Source organism: Halichoerus grypus, chromosome 8 (genome assembly GCF_964656455.1).
Source record: "Halichoerus grypus chromosome 8, mHalGry1.hap1.1, whole genome shotgun sequence".
NCBI lineage: Eukaryota > Metazoa > Chordata > Mammalia > Carnivora > Phocidae > Halichoerus > Halichoerus grypus.
In genome coordinates, this window is record NC_135719.1 from 149,448,101 (window position 1) to 149,475,695 (window position 27,595).

At 44.9% G+C, this 27,595-nt stretch overlaps 1 protein-coding gene across 16 annotated transcripts in view; it reads left to right on the top strand.

Annotated features, from left to right (window-relative positions):
- The first annotated feature begins 9,086 nt into the window (after positions 1–9,086).
- Positions 9,087–27,595, top strand: part of MARK3 (microtubule affinity regulating kinase 3) — a 116,849-nt gene continuing 98,340 nt past the window's right edge. For 8 of the 16 annotated variants that reach the window (XM_078054262.1, XM_078054264.1, XM_078054263.1 and 5 more), the window contains exon 1: positions 9,089–9,780. In XM_078054262.1, the coding sequence (XP_077910388.1) occupies positions 9,730–9,780 (51 nt within the window). In that variant the 5' untranslated portion in view covers positions 9,089–9,729. Of the gene's footprint in view, positions 9,781–27,595 lie in introns of all 16 variants that reach the window. The other 8 variants (XM_078054256.1, XM_078054258.1, XM_078054259.1 and 5 more) reach the window with 3 other exon arrangements.

Below are 27,595 nucleotides of genomic sequence, written 5' to 3' on the forward strand. Positions count from 1 at the left end.
TTGTTATCTTTGCTCTCTGCTGTTTCTTTTTAAAAAAAATTTTTTTTTTAAGATTTTATTTATTTGACACAGAGAGAGAGAGCCCATAAGCAGGGGGAGCAGCAGGCTGAGGGAGAGGGAGAAACAGACTCCCCGCTGAGCAGGGAACCCGATGCGGGACTCGATCCTGGGACCCTGGGATTGTGACCCGAGTGGAGGCAGACGCTTAACCTACTGAGCCACCCAGGTGCCCCTATGCTGTTTCTTTGCATAAATATGCCATAGTCTTTATTCACACAGAGAATGGATATTTACATTGTTTTCAGTATTTTTTTTTAAAGATTTATTTATTTATTTTAGAGACAGAGAGAGAGAGCAGGGGGAGGAGCAGAGAGAAAGGGAGGGAGAATCCCAAGCCAACTCCCCACTGATCCCACGACCCCGAGATCACGACCTGAGCTGAAACCAAGAGTCGGACACTTAACCGACTGCGCCCCCCAGACACCCCTGTTTCCAGTATTTTTCTATGACAAACAGCAGTGCGATAACATTCTTACACAGGTCCCCTGAGCACATGGTCAGGAGCTTCTTTAGGGCAAATACTGTGGATGGGACTGCCTCGTTGTGGGACGTGTACAGCTTCCCCTTTACTTGCTAACGCCAGATTGCTCTCCAAGATGCCAGTTGTATTCATCGTCGCAAAGAACCACTTTTTGGCTTTGTTGGTCCTCTATGTGATCTCTGTGCTGTATTTCATAATTTTCTGCTCTTGCCTTTAGTATCAGCTTCCACTGCCACCAGCAGTGCCTAAGAGTTCCCTCTGCTCTGCATCCTCAGCAGTGCGTGGTGTGTCAAATTTTCTCATTTTTGCTAGTCTGGTGACTGTTACATGGTGCCTCAGTCTGGTGTTGGTTTGCATTTGCAATAACAGAGGAGTTTAAGCATGTGTTCTTATATTTATTGCCACTGTGAAGGGCCTATTTTAATGTCTTGCCCAAATGTCTAGTAGATTATTTATCTTATTAAATTGTAAACATTCTTTACATAGTATGGATATGAATCCTTTATCCCTTATATCTTCTCCCAGTTTGAGATTTGTACTGTCACCCTCTTCCTTTTTTTTTTTTTTTGGAGAGATAGAGCACTCACAGGCAAGAGGGAAGGGGGGGAAGGGCAGAGGGAGAGGGAGAGAAAGAATCTGAAGCAGACTCCACGCCCAGTGTGGAGCCCAATGCAGGGCTCGATCTCACCACCCTGAGATCATGACCTGAGCAGAAATCAAGAGTCAGACACTTAACCAACTGAGCCAACCCAGGCACCCCTTTATTTTTTTATTTTTAAGTCATGTCTACACCCAACATGGGGCTCGAACCTACAACTCGCATGCTCCATTGACTGAGCCAGTCAGGTGCCCCTGTACTGTTACCCTTTTGATGGTGTTTTTGAAAAAAGAGATTGTTATAGGGTGGAGGAGGGCTTTTTTTAAACTGTATATCCCTTTGCACCTTGTAAATTGTGCACCAAGTGCATCTCTTACCAAAAAAAATGAATATAATTTGAATTAAAAGAAAAGAGCTTAATCTTGGGGTGCTTGGGTGGCTCTGTCGGTTAAGCGTCCGATTCTTGGTTTCGGCTCAGGTCGTGATCTCTGGGACGTGAGATGGAGCCCCATATCGGACTCCGTGCTCAGTGGGGAGTCTGCTTGAAGATTCTCTCCCTCTGCCCCTCCACCGACTCTCTCGTTCTCTCTCGCTCTCTCTCAAATGAAATACATAAATCTTGAAAGAGCTTAGTCTCTATCACTCTACCCTCATTAATTTTCATAAGTTATTGTGCCCTAAATTATATCACTCATGAATTCTTTTTTTTTTTTTTTAAGATTTTATTTATTTATTTGACAGAGAGAGAGAGAGCGAGAACAGGAACACAAGCAGGGGGAGTGGGAGAGGGAGAAGCAGGCTTCCCGCCGAACAGGGAGCCCTCATGAATTCTTTTATGTGTGTCCTGTGACGCTTGACTGAGAACTGTGTTCAGAGCGATATCCCCAGTGCTTGAAACACCGCTTTACTCAAAGTGGGTGTGAGGTCCTCACTCTGTAGGGGAGCAACAAAGGACAGACAGGAGGCAAAGGAGGGAGGACTGCTATTAGGGGCAAATGTGGCTTTTCATGGGGGTCCACTGGTTCCAAGGATGGCATAGGAACCAAAGTAATGGAAGAAATACTCTTTCCTCAAATAGAGCTTAGGTTGTTTCTGGAAAAGTTGTTATTAGTATTGGGAGGTGTGCTTACTTCTGTTGGTCAGCCCTAAAGTAGTGGTCGATGCAAGTCTCGGGAGAGGTCCTGGGTCTTCATCACCCAGTCTCCCCGGCTCTCCCTCACTCTCTTATTGCCCACCTGTCTTTGCAGCGAGCATCGTGTCCGAGCCACTGGCCTGGGACCTAGAGCACTGCTTTCTTTCTTTCTTTCTTTTTTTTTTTAAGATTTTATTTATTTATTTGACAGAGAGAGACAGCGAGAGAGGGAACACAAGCAGGGGGAGCGGGAGAGGGAGAAGCAGGCTTCCTGCTGAGCAGGGAGCCCAATGTGAGGCTCGATCCCAGGACCCTGGGATCATGACCTGAGCCGAAGGCAGACGCCCAACGACTGAGCCACCCAGGCGCCCCTACAGCACTGCTTTCTGCCCTGGGAGCTTGAGCAAGCTTCTTGCCCATCCACAGTCTCCATGTCCCTGAAAGCAAAACAGAGGCCACGATGCGAACACCAACAGCTTACCTCGTATTGCTAGACCTCTCACCAGGAGCATTTGTATCCATTACCTCCCATAATGAGGTACCCCGTGAGGCAGGTGAGATTGGATGAGGACACCTGGAAGGAGTGAGCCTCTAACTCTCGGCCACGTATGGCCTAAGAAGCCTTGTCTCCAGGGTTCATCCTGGGGAGAACCGAGAAGTGCGGCTGCCCGGGAAGGTGAACTCTGCACATATGGGCTGGCTGCTCCCTGGGCACTTCCTCTGTGGATCCCCACAGCAGCTGTGAGTGACGGGTACTAGTATTCCCATGTGACTGGTGAAGAAACTGGCCTTGAAAGACGTGAAGTGATTTGCCCAAGGTCACCCAGCATTCAAGGTCATGAGCCAGGGCTCAAATCCAAGGTTCAAACTCCAGAGCCCGCGCTTCTCTCCCACCCCTGTTGTCTCCGTAGACCTCTGCGTGCATTCAACAGTGGGCTTCCCCAGCTCGGAGCAGAGTGGCCAAGGGAGAGGGCCTGCTACAGAGCTGCACTGTCAGGGTCTAGAAGGTCACCCAGCAGAACGTCCTATACATATGCTTCTAAATCTAGATCCAGATCTAGAAGTTCACCCAGCAGAACGTCCTATACATATGCTTCTAAATCTAGATCCAGATCTAGAAGTTCACCCAGCAGAACGTCCTATACATATGCTTCTAAATCTAGATCCAGACCGACAATCTCCAGCACATCAGAGAATAGAACATTTCCATAGCCCGGGGCCATTAAGTGCAGGGGCAACCGGCCCTTCCTATCTCCACATCCCCCAAGGCCATCCCAGTGTTGCAGTGCATTATGGGAACTGATAAAAGGGTAACTATTGACCAAAGCTGAATTTTTCAGAATAGTGTGCTTAGGGAGGCTGGGAAGTCTGTGTTCCATCTCAGAAGCAGTCCATCCACAATTATCCTGAAAGGATGCAGTACTTAGAAGAGAGAAGGGTGGTCACTGTCAGATCTGTGCTTTCTTTCTTTCTTTCTTTCTTTTTTTTTAAGATTTATTTATTTATTTATTTGACAGAGAGAGACACAGTGAGAGAGGGAACACAAGCAGGGGGAGTGGGAGAGGGAGAAGCAGGTTCCCTGCTGAGCAGGGAGCCCGATGTGGGGCTCGATCCCAGGACCCTGGGATCATGACCTGAGCTGAAGGTAGACACTTAATGACTGAGCCACCCAGGCGCCCCTGTGCTGACTTTCTAAATGGACACTCTGCTGAGCTAAGCACAAGGGGCTAGAAAGCCCTTCCCCTTAACCAGAATGAAAGGGATCCATCACTCTCAGACACTTGGAGGGCAGAGCACAGCTTTGGAGTACGATCCTGGCTCTCCTCTTGGTTATGACAATGTTGGACAAGTTACAGTCCCCCTCTCTAAACCCTGGTCTCCCACCACCCAAGCCCAGCGACATGCATGTTGACTCCCTCACAGGGCTGTTGGAGAGTTCGTAGTCTAGGTGCCTGGTGCAGTGCCAGGTACACAGCTGGAGCTCAATAAATGTACTGTGACCTCAGGCAGTAAAAATCAAGGATGCTGGGAGTGGGGGAGAGCTCACTGGAGGCCAATCTGGGAAGGCTCCATGGAAGAGGTGAGATGACAAGGGATTATTCAGGGTGACTAGGAAGCTGCTCCAGGCCAGAGAACAGCAGGAACACAGTGTCAGACATGAGAATTCCTAAGCTGACTGCTGGACCCTCCCTGAGGGCAGTAATGGCCCCACTGGGGTGAAGAAGGGGACCAGAGTAGTGAATTAGAATAGCAGCATGCCTGCTCGGACCTCCAGCATGTTGGGGAGCAGCCTGGAGGGTGGCTCTGAAATGGACTTCATATTTCCCAGAGCCTCCAAGCGTCTCTGGCCTACTTGACCTACACTAGGCCCGGCCCCTCCTCTTCCCCCGCCTCTAGGCACAACGACCCCAGGTGTCCCAGATTATTACACTCCTCTTCTCTGTGACTTTGTTTATTCTCAGTGCTCAGCTCTGGGTCAGCTCCCAAGCCCCCCTCCCCCCCCCACACACACATACACACACACGGAGGCACAGCTCCTGGCCCCAGCACCTCCCACATTCTAGCAGAGAGGTTGTGGCTGTGAGCACTGTGGTGTGGTGGCCAGGCTGCCCCAGGCCTTGCCAGCCCTGTCCAAACTAGATGTGGTGCGGAGAGCACAGGCCTGGGGGTCAGGAGATCTCAGCACTGCACATGACAGAATTGGTTTAGGAATGCACTGGGCTGCAAGTAACAGACAACCCAAACTGTCACGGCTTCAACAAATGGGTGCTCATGTTTCCTGCATAAGGCCATTATTGCCCTCTGTGAGGGTCCAGCAGGCAGCTTAGGAATCTCACGTCTCAGACGGTGTTCCTGCCCTTCTCTGGCCCTGAACATCTTCCCAGTCCCCCTGACTCTTCCCTGTCATTACACAGTCTGGAGGAGAGTGTCTCAGGGCCAGGGCAGGTACTCAGAGATTCTTTCTTTCTGGTGCACACACTAGCTACGGAGCAAGGACACGGCTCTGGGGTTCGGCGGAGCCGGGCCCCTTTCCGGCTCTGCTGCTAACTAGCTGTGCAGCTGCGGACAAGTCACTTCACCTCTTGGAGGCTCTGCTCCTTTCCTGCCCACCCCCCCACCCCGCAACAAGGGAGGACTGGATTATCCTCACCTCTCACGTCTCAGGATGAGCTTCCTTCCTGACATGTGCGTCAGCTCTACCTATGCGCACACACAGCTTTGTAGGTTTACTCATGTCTTTTAGCTTAAGGAGACGAAGTTAGAGCCCATTCTAATATGAAGACAGAGAATAAGGAACATGAGAAAGGACAGAAGAAGGCATTCCGGGAGTGACTTCCAGATCCAGATCTCACCCTTCCATTCCTTCCAGCCCATGGATCCATACATAACAATGCTTTGTTTTTTCTTTTCTCCCCCACCACTTCCTCCATTTTTTTTTTTTTTTTTGCATGTATCATGCATACTTTGCCTCCCATTTTCCCATTTCCAGGTCTTTATAGTACGGTGATGTCATCTGACATGAGGGAAATGAAAAGCTCAAAGTGAGGAGGGCATGTGATGTGATGAGCACTGGGTGTTATACGCAACTAATGAATCATTGGACATTATATCAAAAACTAATGATGTAATATATGTTGGGTAATTGAATTTAAATTTTAAAAAATGGAAAAAATAAATAAACATATATAATATATACAAAGGAAAAGTTCAAAGTGTTTCTTTAATTCCAGCCTTTATGAAAACCAGAAGCATCTTGAGTTAAATAGTGTCAGCTTCATTTCCTATCTTTTGGCATTCCTGATTCATTATTTAAGGTGTGGCTTGGTGAGAAAAGTGTTTAATTGGAAACCTCATCCCCCAGCTACTTCTTTGGCCAATGTGGAATGTTCTGAATTGTCTAAACCCTGTCTCTCAGCTCCTACCCAAGGCTGACACCCTTTTGTGTGTCCTCCAGGTGTTTTCACAGCTGATCTAGTTGACATTCATCAGGATGCAGAACTGAGTGCCACACGGTATCCGAGCCTGGCCTGGCCCCTGCCTACCGCACCAACCTAACCTCTCGCCTCTCATTCTCTTGACATTGACCCAACTCCACTACGTTGTTCCTCATCTCTGAGCCCCTGTACAGGCTGCCCTTCTGCTTGGAATGCCTTTCCAGGGACCCACCAAACCCATGCCTATCATATAGTTAACCCAAGCCCATGACCACTAACAGGAGCTCTTTCTGCCCTTCTCATAACATCAGGCCCAACCATATGATTTCACTTCAACTCAATATATTTACTATTATTAGGTCTCACAACTAACACATTAACTATATATTAATGATGACGAGATATTGTTCGAGAAAGCACATTTCAAGGTTACCACACTCCCATTGTTCAAAAAGGCCTACGATACGGCATAATTCTTTTCATTGTCTCATAAGTATTCTTTTTTGCAGGTTTTTTCTAAGCCTTCTACCACTCCAGCTTAGCACCTACTCCCGAACTAGGAGGATGCTGACCACCCATGGGCATTATCCCCCTAAACCCCTTAGGAGTCCCACTACTCAATACCTCTGTACTTTTAGCTTCTGGAGTATCGATCACTTGAGCATATCACTATCCTCCCCTGGCTACCTCTACTCACACTTTCAGACTCAGTATAAATAAATATCTTTTTCGGGGCGCCTGGGTGGCTCAGTCGTTAAGCGTCTGCCTTCGGCTCAGGTCATGATCCCAGGGTCCTGGGATCCAGCCCCGCATCCGGCTCCCTGCTCCGCGGGAAGCCTGCTTCTCCCTCTCCCACTCCCCCTGCTTGTGTTCCCTCTCTCACTATGTCTCTCTGTCAAATAAATAAATAAAATCTTTAAAAAAAAAAAAAAATCTTTTTCCCAAGAAGCTTCCCTGACCCAACCCCCCAAATTGGGCTAAATGCCCTACTGGAGCTCCAACAATCTTGTGCTTACCCACATTTCAGATGAAATGTATGAAGCACACAAATTTAAGTAATGAGAATTTAATCATGTCTCCTTGGCCAAAGAGGGAGAGAGAGAATAACATTTTTTTTTTTTTTAAAGATTTTATTTATTTATTTGACAGAGAGAGAGAGAGGAATCACAAGTAGGCAGAGTGGCAGGGAGCGGCAGAAGGAGAAGCAGGCTACCCGCTGAGCAAGGAGCCCGATGTGGGACTCGATCCCAGGACCCTGAGATCATGACCTGAGCCGAACGCAGATGCCTAACGACTGAGCCACCCAGGCGCCCCTAACATTTTATTTTTATTATTATTTTTAGGATGTATTTATTTGAGAGAGAGAGAAGACAGCGCAGGAATGGGGGTGGAGGGGCAGAGGGAGAAGGAGAAGCAGACTCTCCGCTGAGCAGGGAACCCGACCTGGGGCCTGATCCCAGATCTCTGGGATCACGACCTGAACCAAAGGCAGACGCTTAACTAACTGAGCCATCCAGGCTCCCCGAGAGAATAACATTTTAAACAAGGTTACCCTTGGCCCAGTGAACACTAGCCTGAGAGGGTGAGATGGAAGCCCCAATGCATCTTAGTCCTCACGTGTTTTTATGGTGGGAACGTCTGCCCTCTCTGGGTATGATGCTGGTGTTTAAAGACGTATTTTTCTCACAGAGCAGGAAATGTCCCAGACATAGCAGAGACGGTTCACATGCTGGGGAACGAAAAAAGGAAGAAAGAAAAACAAGGCATACCCACTACAAGAACTCATCTGTTAGGGAAGTTTTAGGACATGGGTTCAAATCCTAGCTCTGCAGCTAACCAACCTGGGTACTTTAGTCAAGTCACTGTAATCTGTTGGCAGGTGTGTCTGCCCGTCTTTATAGGGTTACCCTGAGCGGCACCCGCCTGGCTCAGTCCGTAGAGCATGGGACTCCTGATCTTGGAGAGTTCAAGCCCCACATTTTGGCGTAGAGCTTACTTAAAAAAAAAAAAAAAAAAAAAATTAAAAAAATATATAGGGTTACCCCGAGGCTTAAATGAGGTAACAAATGTAATGTACCCATAAGGTAGACAACAACAGTTCGTGTTACTCCAGCCAATACCCCTCTCCTTCCGCAGAACCTCGAACCAGTGGATCCCATCCAGCGCAGGCCAGGATCTGCGCAGGACCACCAGGCACGTGAAGCGGCGAGGGGGCATCCAGTAGCATTTCCGATGTTCCAGGCTGTAGGTGTCGCCGAGCTTCGGCCCCAGGCTGGGACCCAGGGGTGCTTCCGGCCCTTCAGCAGCCACACGCTGGCATTTAGGAATTGGTCCCTGGGGGCTTCTAGGGCTTCGCCTCGCTCCCTCTCCGACCCCCAGTAGAGCAGTCTTCCTTCCGGATGGCGTGAAGCTGAGTCCGGGTCCATCTCGCTCCCGCCCGCGAGCTCCTCGGGGGTGCCGAGCCCAGCCCGCGGCTACCCAGAGCTGGAGGCAGGAAGGGTGACTGAATCCTCGACTCCCGAGTCACCGTTAATCACGCAGAAGCCCGGCTCCTCCCCGCAGCCCCTGCCCTATAACTGGGGCCGCGGCTCGATTCCGTGCCTCGCTGTCCCGCTCAACCCCCGCACACAGTAGGCGCTCCACTGACACTGTACATGCCACCCCAGCAGTCGCACTCAAGCCATCGCCCAGGGCCAGGCGCCGACTCTTTCGGGGGCGCCTGCAGCGCCCGCCGCGCCCGGCCGCCCCTTCCGCGCCCAGAGCGCCGCCTCCTCCACTAGGGACAGGACCAAGTCGCCCCTAGCAACAGCAGCCGGGCAGGCTTCCTCGGGTCGCGCTGATTGGCCGAGCTCCGGGAGGCGGCGGTGCCGTCACTTCCGGCATCCGGAGGCAGCAGAGGAAGCCGAGGGGCGGCCATCTTGGGTCCGTGAGGCTCCGAGGTACCGGGAGCGGCGGCGGCCACCGGGTGGAGGCTGAGGCGGCAAGCGAACCGGAGGGAGCAGAGTAGCCGGGCGCAGGCGCCGCTTCCGCAGCCCCCTCCATGGTCTGCGCCCGCAGCCCGCGGCGGCCTGTCTTACACTCCACCTTGTCCACATCCTCCTCGTCCTCCTCTTCAGGGGCAGCCGGCGGCGCTGTGTGGAGGCCCCGGCGCTGAAATCCGCGGCGCGACGGGCGAGGGCGGACGAGGAGGCGAAGGGGTTTGAGCCCGCGGGGCGCCCTGAGGCGCGGGGACGCCGGCGGGCCGACTCGCAGCCCGCCGCCGCCGCCGCTGCCGGCCCGGCCCCGCCACCGCCGCCCGCGGGGCTCCTCGGCGCGGCCGCCGGGGCCGGGGGAGCATGAGCCCCGGGACCCGCCGAGGGACGGCCCGGGCCCGGCCCGGGATCTAGACGGCCGTGGGGGAGGGGAGCCGCCCTCCGCGACGCCGCTCCGGAACCGCAGGGCGCTCGAGGACGCGGTCGCCGGCCCCCCAAGGCCGTGCTGTTTTGTTTCAGCCTCGCATTGTGCAGAAGTGAAGTGAAGTAAAATGTCCACTAGGACCCCGCTGCCCACGGTGAATGAAAGAGACACTGAGAACGTAAGTGACCGGGGCGTTCTCGGGATCTGCCCGGGCCCGGTGTCCCCCGCTGCCCGCCGGAGCACGACAGCGGCGCTTGCTGTCGGGGGTCCCCCGCCCGGGGCGCGCTGGCCGTGGTGGCAGGCGGGAGGCGCCGCAGGGCAGCCGGTCCGGACCGTGTCCCGGGGGCGGCGGCCGTGCACTCGTGTTTACGCCCGAGTCTCGTTCGCTAGCGAAGCCTGGGAGTCGCGGCCCGGCCGCTCGGTGTCTGGGTGTCTGGGTGTCTGGTGCCGGGGTGCCGCGCAGGCCGTTGCGCGGGTGGGTTCCGGTGCCCGCGCCGTGTGGTGCTTACTAAGGGAAGCCTCCTCTTAGGTTTGGGCGCGCAGCTCTGAGAGGCTGTCGGGTTGCAGACGGGTTCGTGGTGCTGGTGAGGAGGGAGCGAGTGGGTCAAGCGGAATGTCCTTTATGCCCGGGTTTTTAAAATCGTCTGAACTGAGTTTAGTGACAGTCACAACAACTGAGTGGCCACTGAGGAGTCTCTGAGGCCCTTGGAAGGAACTGCGAAGCTAGTCAGAAGAGAAGTTCTCGGAGAGTACGGACTGCATGAAGGAGGAGCTTTCTTTCCGTACGAACCTGTTTTGAAGGGTCGGTTAAGCATGTTTTGAAAGGAAGGCGTGTAGTCGCTGCCTGGCTCAGGGACACCCGCTCCGGGCTTGGTTTTACCTCCTTCCTAAAAACAGCTTGGCGTAAACGAGCCTCAGGTCCCTGCTGGCACTCACATCCTATGATTCTATAAAAGGAACCTTGACTTTGTTCATGTAGACCTTTTAAAAAGGCCAGGAACATCATTTTTAGGGAATGACACTTGTAGGGGAAATTCCTTGGACAGATGTTGACTCTGTCCCGGTGCTTTCTGAGCTCTTCTCTTGCACCGGGTTCAGAACTGTTCCAGGCTAGCTGGGCATTATCTTCTGTAAAACATCTAGCAAACAGCTTGTGAAGAAACCTCCCTGGCCTTTCATTATATGTGTTATGAGGTAATTCCTGGCAAGAAAATGCCATCACTTAGGAAAAGCTTTCTTGCTCTGCCTGTTTCCATGCTTTCAACAATGTCCTGAAACTTTGTGGCCTCGTGGTATCAAATGCCTGCATTTTAATCTTCAAAATGCCACTTGTTTGCTGGATAACAGGGTATTTAATCTGTTTATGTAAACTTTGGTCTAAAGCATTCCTGTAGTGTATTAGTGTATAGTATTTAATGCTCTTTAACCTGGTAAGTGAGTAGTACAGTGGCATATGTTCCTTTACCTGAGATGGATTAGAAAGTTCCATAAAGAGGGAATAATAGAGAACCATAGACTAGGTGAGTCAGGGAATTCATTTTCTTATAGACCCTTGGAAGAACCTATTTCTGACTTGACCATTTTCCTATTCCCTGACAACGCTGTAGAGTGGAGTAAGCAAAAAACTGAGTTGATTAGCTTTGATCATTGGCTTTCACCTAGAGAAGCAAAATCTTACATTGACCCAAAAGCGGGAGCTCCATACTTTCTAAATGAACTGAAGCCAAAAACAGATTTGTAATAATGAAGGATTTACACTAAATGAGTCTTTTTACTTTGATCTCTGATGAATTTGTTGAATTATGTTTTAATCTTTTTGTGTGTTAGAAACTACTAACGTTATTCTTTAAAAACAATATAGGAGTGGCGCCTGGGAGGCTCAGTCGGTTAAGCGCCTGCCTTTTGCCCAGGTCATGATCCCAGGGTCCTGGCATCGAGCCCCGCATCGGGCTCCCTGCTCGGTGGGGAGCCTGCTTCTCCCTCTCCCTCTGCCCCTCCACCCCACTGTGTTCTTTCTCGATCACTCTTCTCTCTCTCAAATAAATAAATAAAATAAAAACTAAAAACAATGTAGGATATGGAGTGTGCCTTTATTCTTGTGGAATATATTTAAATTTGAATTTTTGACAATGTTAAAATCAGAGGTTTAGGGGCGCCTGGGTGGCTCAGATGGTTGAGCGTCTGCCTTCGGCTCAGGTCATGATCCCAGGGTCCTGGGATCGGCCCCGCTTCGGGCTCCCTGCTCGGCGGGGGGCCTGCTTCTCCCCTTCCCTCTGCTTCTCCCCCTGCTTATATTCTCTCTCTCTCTCTCTCTCTCTTTGTGTCTCGAATGAATAAATTAAAAAAAACTTAAAAAAAAAAAATCAGAGGTTTGTAGCACATCATTGCATTAATTCACCATGCCCTGTTCCATTTTTAAATTTGAATTAGAACGTTCTGGGAGTAGTTGTGTGTCTTTGACAGTGTGGTGCCCTTGTGTCAGTGTTACAAGTCTGCCATACGCCATGTTATTTACCTGCCATTACTGAACTGCTTGGTGAGGATGCAAGAATGAATGGGAGCTCTCAGTTTCTGGAGCAGCTCTTTTGTTAAAGTCAGGTTTATTGAGATAGAACATTTACTCTTTTTAAGTGTAGGCTTGATGAGTTGTGACAAATGTATAGTTATGTAACCACCATCTCAGTCAAGATATAGAATATTTTCATTGCCCAGAAAGGTGCTTACCTTGTGGCCCTTTACAGTCAGTCCCCTCTCTATTTCCCCAGCCCTTGGCAACCTCTGATCTATCTCTATGGTTTTATCTCTTCTAGAATGTCATATAAATGGAATCTGTATTCATGTTTGTGTGTGTATCAGTAATTCATTCCTTTTTATTTCTGAGTGGTAGTTCATTGTTTGGGTGTACAATTTTTTTTTTTAAGTTTTAATTCCAGTTAGCATACAGTGTTATATTAGTTTCAGGTGTACAGTACAGTGATTTCAGCACTTCCATACATTATGCAGTTAATGTAGAACAATTTTTAATCCATCCACCATTGATGGACGTTTTGGCAATTATGACTAGAAGATTTTGTCTTTCCATTTTGTAAAACGACTTTCCATTTTGCTTATCCTGGGAATCTTATTTATTTATGTATTTATTTATTTGTTGGGTAGGCTCCACGCTCAGTGTGGAGCCCAGTGTGGGACTTGAACTCATGACCCTGAGATCAAGAGTCAGACGCTTAACAGACTGGGCCACCCAGATGCCCCTCCTGGGAATCTTAATTTAAATTGGGTATAACTGTGATAGGAATGTTGCTTATAGATCAAGAATAATAAGAGGCAGGTAATTTGCAACAAGTATATTGTCTTCATCCTAGTACACTACTCTGTTTTCTTTTGTTTCATTTACAGATGTGAATGTACACCTTTAGCTGATGGGTATATACAAGATAATACTGTTTGGGGCGCCTGGATGAGTGTCCGACTTGATTTTGGCTCAGGTCATGAGATTGAGCCCTGTGTTGGGCTCAGCACTCAGCGGGGAGTCTGCTGGAGATTCTTTCCCCTCCTCCCTCTCCCTCCTCCTCTGCTCTTCCACCCCACCTCCACACACACTCTCTCTCTCTCTCAAATAAATAAATAAAAATCGTTTTAAATAAAAAGATAACACTGTTATCAAATCATTTTAAAACTCAAAAGGACTAATCAAATAATCTGACCTAATGGGGATACTGAGGCTCAAGAAGTGACAGGAGCTGCTGGTGACAAAACTATTTAGTAGCAGCGCCTCTGCTAGGCTCCAGATCTCTGGTTCAGTGCCCTCTGCTTTTTTTGTGTACCAAGCTGTTCCTCAAAAGCTTATGTACTGGGGTGCTTGGGTGACTCAGTCGGTTAAATGTCTGTCTTTGGCTGAGGTCATGATCCCAGGGTCCTGGGATGGAGTCCCAATCCCACGTTGGGCTTCCTGCTCAGCGGGGAGTCTGCTTCTCCCTCTGCCCCTCCCCCTTGCTCATGCTTTCTCTCTCAAATAAATAAATAATCCAAAAAAAAAAAGCTTATGTACTAATTATTCAATGAGAGAGATATAGTTGTACCAAAACACAGTGTGTAATTAAAATAAGACTTAAATATTTTGTTATGGAAAATTTCAAACAAATAAGTAGGGAGTATTTAGTAAGTTTTTATCCGTGGTTCTCAGCCAGGAATGATTTTGCCCCCCAGTGGACATTTGATGATGTCTAGAGACATTTTTGATTGTCACAACTCAAGAGAGTTTACTGACTAGGAATGCTGCTAAACATTTTACAATATACAAGACATCACCCCTTCCTTCCCCAACAACAAAATAAAATATCTGGCCAAAAATGTCAATAGTGCCAGAATTGAGAAACCCTGTTATATAGTTAGCCCTCCGTGTACTCAACAGCTCAGTGGCCAGTCTTATTTCATTTGGTTTCTCCCCAAGAAACAAATTCAGTACATCATATTATTTCATCTCTAAAGCTTTTAGAAGCTTTAGATAAAGCTTCTATTTTTATAAAAATTGTAATCGTAATCCTTTTATCATAATTTCTTAATATCAAATATCCAGTCAGCCTTCAAATTTCTTCAGTTGTCTACATTTTAATTTTTTTAATTAAAAGAAAAGATTTTATTTATTTGATAGCGCACGCAGGGAGAGAGGCAGAGGGAGAAGAGGGCTAAGCAGGCTCTCACTGAGCAGGGAGCTCGACAAGGGGCTCAGATCCCAGGACCCTGGGATCATGACCTAAGCTGAAGGCAGACGCTTAACAGACTGAGCTGACGTAGGTGCAACACTTATCTACCTTTTCAACAATTTTTTCCAACATGGAATCTCTTGGGTCCATATGTTACAGTTAACTAATATGTGAAATTAGATGCATTTTGAAGGCAACAAAAAAGTTTATGTTTTAGTTTATGTTCTGCAGTTGACTTGTGTAGAGCCATGGTCAAATCCTGTTTGGACACTGGTAAAATTAGAAATGCAGTTTTCACTTAAATTATAAAACATATCACACTTTGTAAGCCTGGATTATTTGACAAAGTACCAGAGGCCCCGGGGCTTTGACAATTATTTAACAGCTCCTGGTGTGTGTGCAGCATGTACTTACTTATTATTAATGTGGACAAGCCATCAGAATTTCTTATCTCTGTGGTGGTCTTGTTTAGTCAGCTATAGGTTATATGAGACTATTATTAACCTATTCAAGTTTGAGTGCGTACTTTGTGTATGACACTGTGCTAGGTGCCACAGAGGATATACCCAGGAACCGTATTGCACCTGCTCTTTAGGATTTCTCAATCCTTGCAGAACAAAGCACCCTGAACTCTGTGAAACTAGTCTAATAAACTCTGAAACTGGAGCAAGCATCAGTATCACCTGAAGGGTTTATTAAAGCTCTGATTGTTGGGCCCTACCCCCAGACCTTGATTCTACAGTTAGCATTTCTAACAAGTCTCTAGGTGATGTTAATGTGGCAGGTCCAGAAACCACATTTTAATCACTGCATTTGTATTCAGTGAAAGCTTGCCAACTAAACTATATTCCTTTAGATTGTATTGTGACTATAGAAGAGAGATTTCTGGTAGATTAAATAAGATTTTCAAGTTCCATGAGTTTTTAAAGTTGGTTCTTTGTAAGAAAGTGTGGTTATGGAGTATAAAAATAGTTACTATTTGTTGATCACTTACTGTATATCAGACAACAGTACTAAGTACTTTATATAGTATTTCATTTAAAATACATAGTATGGGGCGCCTGGGTGGCTCAGTGGGTTACACATCTGCCTTGGGCTCAGGTCATGATCCCAGGGTCCTGGGATTGAGCCCCTCATCGGGCTCTCCCCTCAGCGGGAAGCCTGCTTCTCCCTCTCCCACTCCTCCTGCTTGTGTTCCCTCTCTCGCTGTCTCTCTCTCTGTCAAATAAATAAATAAAATCTTTATAAAATATATAGTATGATTTCTTTTAATCTGCCTTTGAACTTCCAAGCACAGCTATCTATTGAATAAAGCTGTCTGAGCCTTTTTTAAAAAGTTGATCTCCTTTTTTTTTTTTTTAAGATTTTATTTATTTGGCAGAGAGAGCGCGCACAAGCAGGGGGAGTGGCAGACAGAGGGAGAAGCAGAGTCCCTGCTGAGCAAGGAGCCCACCGTGGGATTCTATCCCAAAAGTTGATCTCTGAGAATAAATATTTTTTATGTCAAAGTGTTTTGAGAAAAGATCTTATAGACTTCAATTTGAGGGTTATTTTTTTGTTTTTGTTCAGTATGTAAATTAGGTGAAAGTGGAAATTTGCAATGAGTAGAATATAGGTCACTTTGATTATTTATGTAGTACATGATTGTTTACATTGTAATTACTTGTAAGAGATTTATACACAGTTTAATGTCAATTAAGGTTAATCTGTTATCTTTAATTTCAAAGAGGGTTGTTCTGGATTCTAAGTAAGATATGGCCAAATTTTATCCCTGGAATTTCTTTTCAACCTGGAAGTAAGTCAGGGAATGCAGCCCCCTCTGATCACCGCTGGGAGGACTAAAGCAGAACACCCTGTCTCAGTGTATGTGGGGGCCAGTGGCCATGTGGAGGGGACTGGGAGAAGGAAAAAAAAGAAAACTGTTGTCTCACTTCCATTTTGTTTTATTTTTATATATTCTTAAATATTTTTTAAAAGATTTTATTATTTATTTGAGATAGAGAGTGTGTGCAAGTGGGGAGAGGAGCAGAGGGAGAGGGACAAGCAGACTCTGTGCTTATTGTGAAGCCCAATGCAGAGCTCAGTCCCACGACCCTGAGATCATGACCCGAACCCAAACCAAGAGTCGGACACTCAACTGACTGAGCCACCCAGGGACCCCGATACATTTTTTTCTTTCTTTTTTTTTTTAAGTAAACTCTGCCCCCAACGTGGGGCTTGAACTCACTACCCTGGAATCAAGAGTTGCATTCTCTACGGCTGAGCTAGCCAGGCACCCCATCTCCCCTCCACTTTAAACTTTCGAATTAAACCTGAAGGAGAGAACAAATTTCTTCCCTGGGAATATCCCAGCTTTAATGTTGTCTTATACAAGAATTTATTTATTTATTATTATTTTTTTTAAGGTTTTTTTTTTTTTTTTTTTTTTTATCTGAGAGAGAGAATGGGAGACAGAGAGCATGAGAGGGGGAGGGTCAGAGGGAGAAGCAGACTCCCCGCTGAGCAGGGAGCCCGATGTGGGACTCGATCCCGGGTCTCCAGAATCATGACCTGAGCCGAAGGCAGTCGCTTAACCAACTGAGCCACCCAGGCGCCCCTACAAGAATTTAAAGTATGTGCTTGGGGGCCTCTGGGTGGCTCAGTCATTGAGCGTCTGCCTTCGTTGAGCGTCTGCCTTCGTTGAGCGTCTGCCTTCAGCTCAGGTCATGATCCCAGGGTCCTGGGATTGAGCCCCACATCGGGCTCCCTGCTCAGTGGGAAGCCTGCTTCTCCCTTTCCCACTCCCCCTGCTTGTGTTCCCACTCTCACTGTGTCTCTCTCTGTCAAATAAGTAAATAAAATCTTAAAAAAAAATGTGCTTGGAGTTGGTCTGCAAGTGGTAATGAGGAGTTTGTGCTAATCCATATGCACCTGCTTGTACAGTAATTGGGAGGGCGGAAGTTGGCACTGGAAACAAGGATTCTTTTTTTTTTTTTTTGAGTGTAACTTTTTCTTCAAGGTATAGAGTTTTTCAGCACTGCATTCTAACCACCTGAGCTGTTCAGCTGTGGTTAGTCTTATGTAATCTTACGTAGACTAGATAAGGCATTGTGTAAGTGGGTTACACAGAATCTTGGTGTTCAGAGTTGAAACTTGAACAGAGCAGGAGGTGTTTTGTTTGTATTTGTTGCTAATAGTTAGGCAGTTGCATTTGGGTGGATGTTCAATATTGGGGAGTTTGTATTACGGACATTTTACATGAAAATGTGTATTGGTAGAATTTAGTATAAAATTTGAATAAGCTAAGCCCAAAGGTTTTATTCTAGAATTTTAGATAACCCCATTCTTTATGCAGTAAATACCTTTATGACTTCATTGACTACAATAGCAGATTCTAGCATGAGAATCCTGGAGAGGAGTCTACCTAGAACCATTCCCTAACTCAGCCTTCTGCTCTGAGAATTGCCATTCTTTATCCAGAAGAATAATTTAACCCAGGGCAATCAACTTTCGTTTTTGAAGGCATTTGAGGTGTTTTTGATGGCATTCTGTTCATATACTATCTCCATCTTTCCTTTTCTTTCCTCCCTTGCTAGCCCTTTTCTATTCCTAGTCCCTCCTTGGTACCCATAGGCATGTATTAGCTCTATTAGTGGAATGGACTAAAGGATCTTCTTTTCTTCTCTCAAAAGAAGGTTGCCATCTAGACGTTAAAGATATTTAATGATAAAGAACTTTCCACATACCATGGTAATGTATTCCAGGTTTGTTTTTTTTTTTCATTTCTAATAACTTAGTTCAGGTTCTTCTTCTTCTTTTTTTTTTTTTTAAGATTTATTTATTTATTTATTATTAGTATTTATTTAAAAGAGAGTAAGAGCATGAGCACGGGGCAGGGCTGTGTGGGTGGGGGCAGACGGACAAGCAGACTCCCCACGGAGGAGGGAGCCCGAAGCAGGGCTTGATCCCAGGACCCTGAGATCATGACCTGAGCTGAAGGCAGATGCTTAACTGAGCCACCAAGGCGCCCCAGCTCAGGTTCTTAATATTTATTTCCTGCTTATTGTATAGTGGTTCTTATTGCTGTGGAACAACTGTGGAACTCCACAACATAGTGTTGTAAAACAACAGCCATTTTATTATACTCACAGGTTGTGTGTAAGTTATTCAGACAGGGATGGCTTATCTCTGTTCTTCCATGTGGGACTTCAGTTTGGAGGATCTCAAAAGGCTAGGGGGGTTTGAACAGCTGGGCGGGGAGATCCACATTCTAGATGGCTTCTTTACTCACGTATCTGGCACCTTGGCAGAAGGCTGGGCTCAGCTGGGACTCTTGGCAAGAGTGTCTACAAGGCCTCGTCCAACATGGAGGCCTCAGTGTGATCAGACTTCTGAGGTTGTTCATCATTTCAGAAAAGACAGAAACTGCCTGTCTTTTATTACCTAGCCTCAGAAGGCACATAGTATCACTTTTTTCATTTTCTCTTGGTTAAATCTGTCACAACCACCCGGATTCAACAGAAGGGACATGGACCTTACCTTGTAATGGGAAGTGTGTCAGAGACATCGGGTTCATGTTTTCAAATCACTGTAATAGTAACTCTTCGGGTTTATAATCTGATCTAGTATTTTATTGTGTGACCTTAGACAATTTATTTAACTTCTTTGTGCCCCAGTTACCTCATCTATAAAATGTGATTGGTAATAGTGAGACCTCGCAGGGCTGTTATAAGGATAAGGCCTTCTGTGCTCTGGCCTCCCTTCCCTCTTTGCCCTCATCTCCTATCTCTCTGTACCCACTACATCCATAGTCCCAGGAGTCTTCTTGCTGTTCTGGGTACACACCAGGAACACTCCAACCTGAGGGCCCTGGCGTTGCCCTTCTCTTTGAACACATTTCTTTCAGATATCCTCATGGCTGACTTTGCACCTCCTCTTTACACATATCACCTCAGTGGTTTAATCACCTGTGGCTCTCCCAGTCTCCCCAACCCTGATCTAGTTTTTTCTTTTCTCCATTGCAGTTGTTACTTCCTACATACCATATTACTTACATATTTCATACGTAGATTGTGTTTTGTCGGTTTCCTCTAGTATACGGAAAGCCCCACAGGGACAGGAATATTTTGTTTACTGACGTAACAAATACCTAGAACATGTTTGCCATTTATTACAGGTGATCAACAAAATATTGGTTGAATTAGTGATTAAATGAGACAGTATGGGTAAAGCATTTGAAACAGTGCCTCATACGTAGTAAGTAACAGATAAATGTTAGCCATCGTTAATGTTGATGGACTTTTTACTGGTCTTCTCATCTGTGTCCCTGTGTCCCTCAGCCTCTCCCCTCTGAAGTTATTCCCTTCTCTCTCCCTTTTTAAAACCTAAGGCAGCTTTCTTTTATTTATTTATTTATTTATTTACTTACTTACTTACTTACTTATTTGACAGAGAGAGAGAGACAGCGAGAGAGGGAACACAAGCAGGGGGAGTGGGACAGGGAGAAGCAGGCTTCCCGCAGAGCAGGGAGCCCAATGTGGGGCTCGATCCCAGGACCCTGGGATCATACATGACCTGAGCTTCGGCTGACGCTTAACCAACTGAGCCACCCAGGCGCCCCTAAGACAGCTTTCTTAAAGGGAGACTCGATGGATAGTGTCTGGGCTTGCAAGTGGAAAGAAAGATGGGAGTGTAAGACTGGTTGAGAGAGTGATTATAAAGACATGTCTGAGGTAGGATGGACAAGATGTGGAGCAAAAAAAAAGAACAACAACAACAATGCATACAAGAAGTTGGGATTTGGAATTACATACTTGGACTTGAAACTAGCCTTCAAATATAAGTAACTTAATCTTGATCAAGTTAATTCACTTATCTGTGCCTCAAAAATATTTTATTTCACTTTTTTTATATTGAGATGTAATTGACATATAAAACATTAGTTTATTAGTTTCAGGTGTACAACATAATGATTCAGTATTTGTATTGATTGTGAAATGACCACCACAATAAGTATAATGATTAACATGCATCACCATGCATAATTAAAATTTTTTCTTGTGATGAGAATTTTAAGATCTACTCTCTTAGCAGTTTTCAAATATACAATACAGTATTACTATCTAAAGTCACCATGTTGTACATTTACATGTGCTTTTTTTGTTATCACAAGGAAATAACACCATCTACTCAGGGTTGTTGTGATTGAAGAAAATAACACTGATAACATGCTTGGTCCAATCCACACCACATCATGGGCATTCTATAGGTGTTAATTCCCTCTTAAGATAGTTTTTGTAGTGTTATTCTAAAAAAACTGGGTAATCTAAAGTCTTTGGTTTAGTCTTCAGAGTTCTTGATACACCTTTCTAGCTTTGTTATTTCTTTTCTTTTTTTTTAAAGATTTGTATTTATTTACTTGACAGAGAGAGCACAAGCAGGCAGAGGGAGAGGGAGAAGGAGGCTCCCCGCCGAGCAGGGAGCCCGATGCGGGGCTCAATCCCAGGACCCTGGGATCATGACCTGAGCTGAAGGTAGCCGCCCAACCGACTGAGCCACGCAGGCGCCCCTAGCTTTATTCTTTATTATTTCTAACTGCTCAACTGTATAACCTTAATACCCAGCCTGACATTCTGCTTGGCTCTTTACCTAGAGATCTCACACCTGCTGGTTACCAGGTCCTGTGTTCTGAGACTGTAGAGGGACCTCACAGTCTAGTACTTCAGTGTAGAAATTAACTAAGCTAAGGGTTGGGGATAGAAAGGGGAGCAAGGCAGAAAGGACAGCCTAGTCAGGAGCATAAAAATAAATTTCCAGCCATCATGATGTCAAGGAACTAGAGCCGTTTATTTTCTTCTTCCCCTCCAGTGTCAGTGCCACATGAAATGAGAGAGTTGTGAGAGATGAAAGTGGTTAGACATGCAGGTTAGGGGGGATAGTTCCCCATCCCCCAAGTTTTCTTAGCTTTTCCTTGTGCTAGTGCCTGGCTTGAAATAGCCTTTGTCTTCCATTAGAACTCTACTATTTATCTTTCAAAGACTATTCCTTCACCTCTAGGATACCTGTTTTTCTTGCATCTCACTCAAATGTGATCACATCCTCTGAGTGCCAAGCACTGCATTATCCTACACAGTAGCTACCAGCCACGTGTGGCTACTAAGCACTTGAAATGTGGCTAGTCTGAATTAGGATGTTCTGTAAGTATAAAATATATGCCAAATTTCAAACACAGTATGAAAAAAGGAATGTACAGTCTTAATCTTTTTATATTGTGTGTTAAAATATTTGGGAATTCGTTGGGTTAAATGAAAAAAATTAAAATAAATTTAACCAGTTGCTATGTTCTTTTAATGTTTCTACTAGAAAATTGAAAAGTAAATATATAGCTCATATTCTGTGTACCCGGTGGCACTTAGAATACCTACTCTCTGATTTTCTCAATGGGGCAGCGATTGCCCCTTGTTTTAGTTACTGTGCCTCAGGTTAGCTCTTTAGCTAGGTTAGGAGTGCCTGAAAGGTTTGGTACCATACTTTATTTCATCACTTTGTAGTGCCTGGCACTTGGCCTAGAGTTAACTGGTCAAAAGCTACTGAGTGAAAGTTTTCTTTAGCCACAATTTGTGCCTTATAATCCTTCTGAGGATTAGACGAGTAAATTATTTTTCAGTCTATTTCATTATTATGATAGTTTACCTGTTTTACCAATAATAGTATTTTATTAAAAGTGAAACCAATTTCACTGAATTTATGGATATGAACAATAATAGTTCTCCATTTCTGTTCATATTCTTAGAAATTTTTTTATAAATTTAGCTGCAGAGAAGTCACATTATCTTTGATCAGTGTGAACTCCCTTTCTTGTTTTATTCTTCTTAATTTCCATATGTCATTTCTCATATCCCTCCAAGAGTGACTGTTCTTTGTTTAGTACGTTGTAATGTGTGTGTATGTGCTCTTACAAAGTGTACATTTGGCACTTCATGTAAATATTAGCTAGGAGTGGACTTGCTCTGTCACAGAAAATATAGATAGGGCCCGAAGTTGCCCTCCTGGATGGTTACATCAGTCCATACTCTTACCAGTAGTGCAGAGTGTCCCTGGTTCCTGCCATTATTTAGCATTATCCAGTTTTAATTTTTTGCAAGTCTATTAGATGTAGTGTGATATCTCATTGTTAACTTGTATTTCTCTATGATTTTTATTAGCTCTATATATTCCTTGGCTTTTGGAGTGTTCTGTAATTGCTCTTTTTCCTCTGTCCATTTTTCTCTTGGGTAGTTGTCTTTTTCTTGTTGATTCTTAGGTATTCCTTGATTTTCTAGATGTTACTCCGATGTAGGTTTTATTTAATTTATTTTTTATTTTTAAAAAATATTTTATTTATTTATTTGAGAGAGAGTGAGTGAGCATGATCGGGGAGGGGCAGAGGTAGAGGGAGAAGCACACTCCCCACTGAGCAGGGAAGCCTGATGTGGGGCCCAATCCCAGTGGGGCCCGATCCCAGGATCCTGAGATCATGACCTGAGCTGAACGCAGATGCTTAACCCACTGAGCGCCCCTTCTGTCATCTTTCTATAATGCCCTTCATTGAACAAATCCTTAATTTTGGTGTAACCAACATAAACCTTTGCCTTGTGTTTGTGCTTTTTTTTTTTCTTTTTAAAGATTTTATTTATTTTTATTTATTTGACAGAGATCGAGAGAGAGCACAAGCAGGGGGAGCGGCAGGCAGGCAGAGGGAGAGGGAGAAGCAGGCTCTCTGCTGAGCAAGGAGCCTGATGCGGGGCTCGATCCCAGGACCTTGGGATCATGACCAGAGACAAAGGCAGCCGCTTAACCCACTGAGCCACCCAGGCGCCCCTTCTGTCTTCTTTCTATACTGCCCTTCATTGAACAAATCCTTAATATTGGTGTAACCAACATAAACTTTTGCTTTGTGTTTGTGCTTTTGATTTGAAGTTTTACTTAAATACCCGAATCACAGGGATATTCTCTTTTATTTCATTTGTTAACCTTTTATCGTTTTACCTTTCACATGTAGATTTTTAATCCCTCTAGACGAAGCCTGCCTTTGCAAGTGGTCTCAGGTAGGGATCTAGTTTTATTTTTCTTATAGGCTTATGTGTGAACCTGTTTTCCCACTGCTGTCTACTCAGCAGTCTATCCTTTCCCCACTGGTTTATAGGGCCCCTTTCATTGTATCTTATATTCCCACATACTTAACGTCTTTTAGCTTTGTATTCTGGTGCATAGGGCTGTTTGTTGTGCCCATACCCCACAGGTTTTCTCTTCTTTTTTATTTACTTATTTGACAGAGAGAGAGAGAGAGTTAGCGAGAGCAGGAACACAAGCAGGGGGAGTGGGAGAGGAAGAAGCAGGCCTCCCGCTGAGCAGGGAGCCCGATGCAGGGCTCGATCCCAGGACCCCAGGATCACGACCTGAGCCAAAGGCAGATGCCCAACAACTGAGCCACCCAGGTGCCCCAATATTTTTATTATTTTAGGTTTTCTCTTCTTTTTAATGACTGTGGCTTCATAGTCTGTCTTAATCTGTGTATCTATTTCTATATCTTCTCTGTTGAACTTTTTATTTTGAAATAATTTTAGACTTAAATAAAAATTGCCAAAGTAGTACAGAGTTCATGTGTGCCTTTCACCCAGCTTCCCCTAATGTTAACACCTACATAACCATGGTTCAGTTATGAAAGCCAGAAAATTGATATTGGTCTGAGACTGTTGATGATGCTGATTATAGAACTTACTTGAATTTTCACCAGTTTTCCTTTTCTAGGATCCAGTCAAAGATCCCACATTGCATTTAGTTATTGTGTCTCCTTAGTCTTCTCCAGTTTGTAATGGTTCCTCTTTGTCTTTTATGCTCTTGACAGTCGTTTTTTTTTTTTAAGATTTTATTTATTCATTTATTTGAGAGAGAGAAAGAGAGCACAAGCAGGGGGAGCGGCAGAGGCAGAGAGAGAAGCAGGCTCCCCCTGAGCAGGGAGCCTGATGTGGGGCTTGATCCCAGGACCCCAGGATCATGACCTGAGCCGAAGGCAGACGCTTAACCGACTGAGCCACCCAGGCACCCCTTGACAGTTTTGTTTTTTTTTTAAAGAGAGAGAGACAGAGAGCTCGCACACACCAGTGGGGGAAGGAGCAGAGAAACGGGGAGAGAATCCCAAGCAGACTTCCTGCTGAGCGTGGATCCTGCGGTGGGGCTCAATCTCAGGACTCTGAGATCACACCCTGAGCTGAAATCACCAGTCGGTCACTTTAACCGACTGAGGCACCCCTGCACTTGACAGTTTTGATGAGTACTGGTCAGTTATTTTGTGAAATATCTCTCAATTTAAGTTTGTCTGATGTTTTCTCACAATTAGATTAAGGTTATATATTTTTGGCAAGAATGCCCAGAAAAGATGTCATGTGTCTCTCAGTGCAATGCTATTAGAGGGTACATGATAAAAATACGTTTTGTTATGCTTATGTTAACTAACCTTGATCACTTTTTGTTTCTGAGCTTTTTTTTAACTCTTTTGTCAGGGCTGACCTGGCAATTATTCATCCTTGTAAACTTCAGAGTAAGATAAAATTACACAAAAACTTTTAAAAAAGTCATTCAGAAACTACTAACTGGAAATTTTAATTGAGATTGCATTGAACCTGTAGATTAATTTGTATAGAATTTGTAGTATCTATCCAAGGGCATGGAATTTCCATTTATTTGAGTATCTTTATGTCTTTTATTTATTTTTTTTAAGATTTTATTTATTTATTTGACACAGAGAGAACCAGAGAGAGAGACAGACAGACAGAGAGCACAAGCAGGGGGAACAGCAGGCAGGGGAGAAGCAGGCTCCCTGCTGAGCAAAGAGCCTGATGTGCGGCTCGATTCCAGGACCCCGGGATCATGACCTGAGCCGAAGGCAGCCGCTTAACCAACTGAGCCACCCAGGCACCCCTCTTTATGTCTTTTATTAAAAATTTAAAGCTTTCTCCAGAGAGCTTGTATATATTCTTGATTAAAATAGTTTCTTCCCATGGGGCGCCTGGGTGGCTCAGTTGGTTAAGCGACTGCCTTCGGCTCAGGTCATGATCCTGGAGTCCCTGGATCGAGTCCCGCATCGGGCTCCCTGCTCGGCGGGGAGTCTGCTTCTCCCTCTGACCCTCCCCCCTCTCATGTACTCGCTCTCTCTCATTCTCTCTCTCTCAAATAAAAATAAATAAAATCTTTAAAAATAAATAAATAAATAAATAAATAAAATAAAATAGTTTCTTCCTGCTTTGTACTTTTTATTGATATTATGAATGGTTATTTTTTTTTAAGTATTCTGGCAGGTTACTAGAGGTGTAGAGAAATGTTATAGGTTGATCTTGGACCGTACCAAACTCTCTCATGAGTTCTAATGGTATTTCTGATTCTGTTGGTTTGTAGGTAGATCATGTCATCTACAGGCAAAGACAGTTTTATCTCTTTCCTTCTGATTCTCACATCTTAACTTTTTCTTCCCTTAAAGTATTGGCCATGACCTTTGGTATTACGTTAAGTAATAGTAGTGGTAATAGGCAGCTTTGTCTTGTTTCTGATTTTAAAGAAAGGATTCTAAAGTTTCTCCATTTAGTGTAGTATTTACTGAAGGTTTTTGGTCCATGTTTTTTTTTTTTTTTAAGATTTTATTTATTTGAGAGAGAGACGGAGAGAACAAGTGGGAGGAGGGGCAGAAGGAGAAGCGGGACTTGATCCCAGGACCCTCAGATCATGACCTGAGCCGAAGGCAGATGCTTAACCGCTTAACCGACTGAGCCACCCAGGCGCCCTGGTCCATGATTTTTATCAAATTAAGGAAGTTCCGTTCTGTTTATTGTTTGCTAAAAGTTTTTTAAATCACAAATTGTTTAATCTTATCAAATATTTTTTCTGTAGTGAATGAAATAATCACCCCACTGCTTTCAAAAGTGAAATTTGATTTTATGAGTATCTCTAAAGTACAAAATACTTGGGGGACAGCCCTTTATTGTCCCAATTTAGCTTTGTAGTTTTTTTTACATTTGAAAAACCTGCCCTGTGTTAAGGAGGTGGCTTATTTTTTTAAGGATGTGTGGGCACATGTCTTGTGTTTTACAAAAGAGACCAGGCTCTGTTCAGGAAGAGTTGAAACATAGTGTATAGTTGTTGTTTTAAACTTTTAAACCTGATTTTTTTTTCCAGTTTTATTGAGAAGTAATTGACATACATCACTGAAAAGTTTAAGGCGTACAGCAGGATGGTTTGATTTATGTAATTGTGAAGTGACTATCGCAGTGTATTCAGCTAACATCCACTTCTTATATAAATACAATAAAAAGAAAAGAAAGAAATTAATGAAGGGAAAAAAATTCTCCTTGTGGTGAGAATTCTTAGGATTTACACCTTTAATGACTTTCCTCTGTCTATCACGCAGCAGTGTTAGCAGTGGTAACTGTGTTGTACATTACATCCCTTTATTTGCTGTATAACTGGAAGTTTGTACCTTTTGACCATCTTCCTCCAGTTCTCCCTTCCCCTACCCATTACTTCTGGTAACCATAAGTATGATCTCTTTTTCTATGAGTTTGTATTTGTTTTCTTGTTTTTTTGTTTTGTTTTGCATTTGGATTTCACATGTGAGACTGTATAGTATTTGTCTCTGACTTACTTCACTTAGCATATTGCCTTTGAGAGCTATCCCATGTTGTTGCAAATGGTAGGATTTCCTTGTTTTTTTTTATGGCTGAATAATATTCCACTGCATATATATACACCACAACTTCTTTATCCATTCGTCCAGTGAGGGACACTCAATTTGTTTCCATGTCTTGTCTGTTGTACCTAATGCTGCTATGAACGCGGGGATGCAGATGTCTTTCTGAGGTAGTGTTTTTGTTACCTTTAGATACATACCCAGAAGTAGCATTGCTGCATCATATGGTGGTTCTCTTTTTAATTTTTTGAGAATTGTCCATACTGTGTTCCATAGTGGCTGTACCAATTTACAATCCCACCAGCGCACAAGGGTTTCCTTTTCTTCTATATCCAAGCCAGCATTTGCCTTTTTTTTTTAAGATTTATTTATTTATTTGAGGGGGGAGGGGCAGAGGGAGAGGGAGAGAGAGTCTTAAGCAGACTCTGTGCCTGACGTGGGGCTCAGTGTCACGACCCTGAGATCACGACCTGAGCCAAAACCCGGGTCAGACGCTTAACCGACTGTGCCACCCAGGCACCCCAGCATTTGTCTTTTTGATGATAGCCACGCTGACAGGCATGAGCTGAAATCTTGTTGTGGTTCTAATTTGC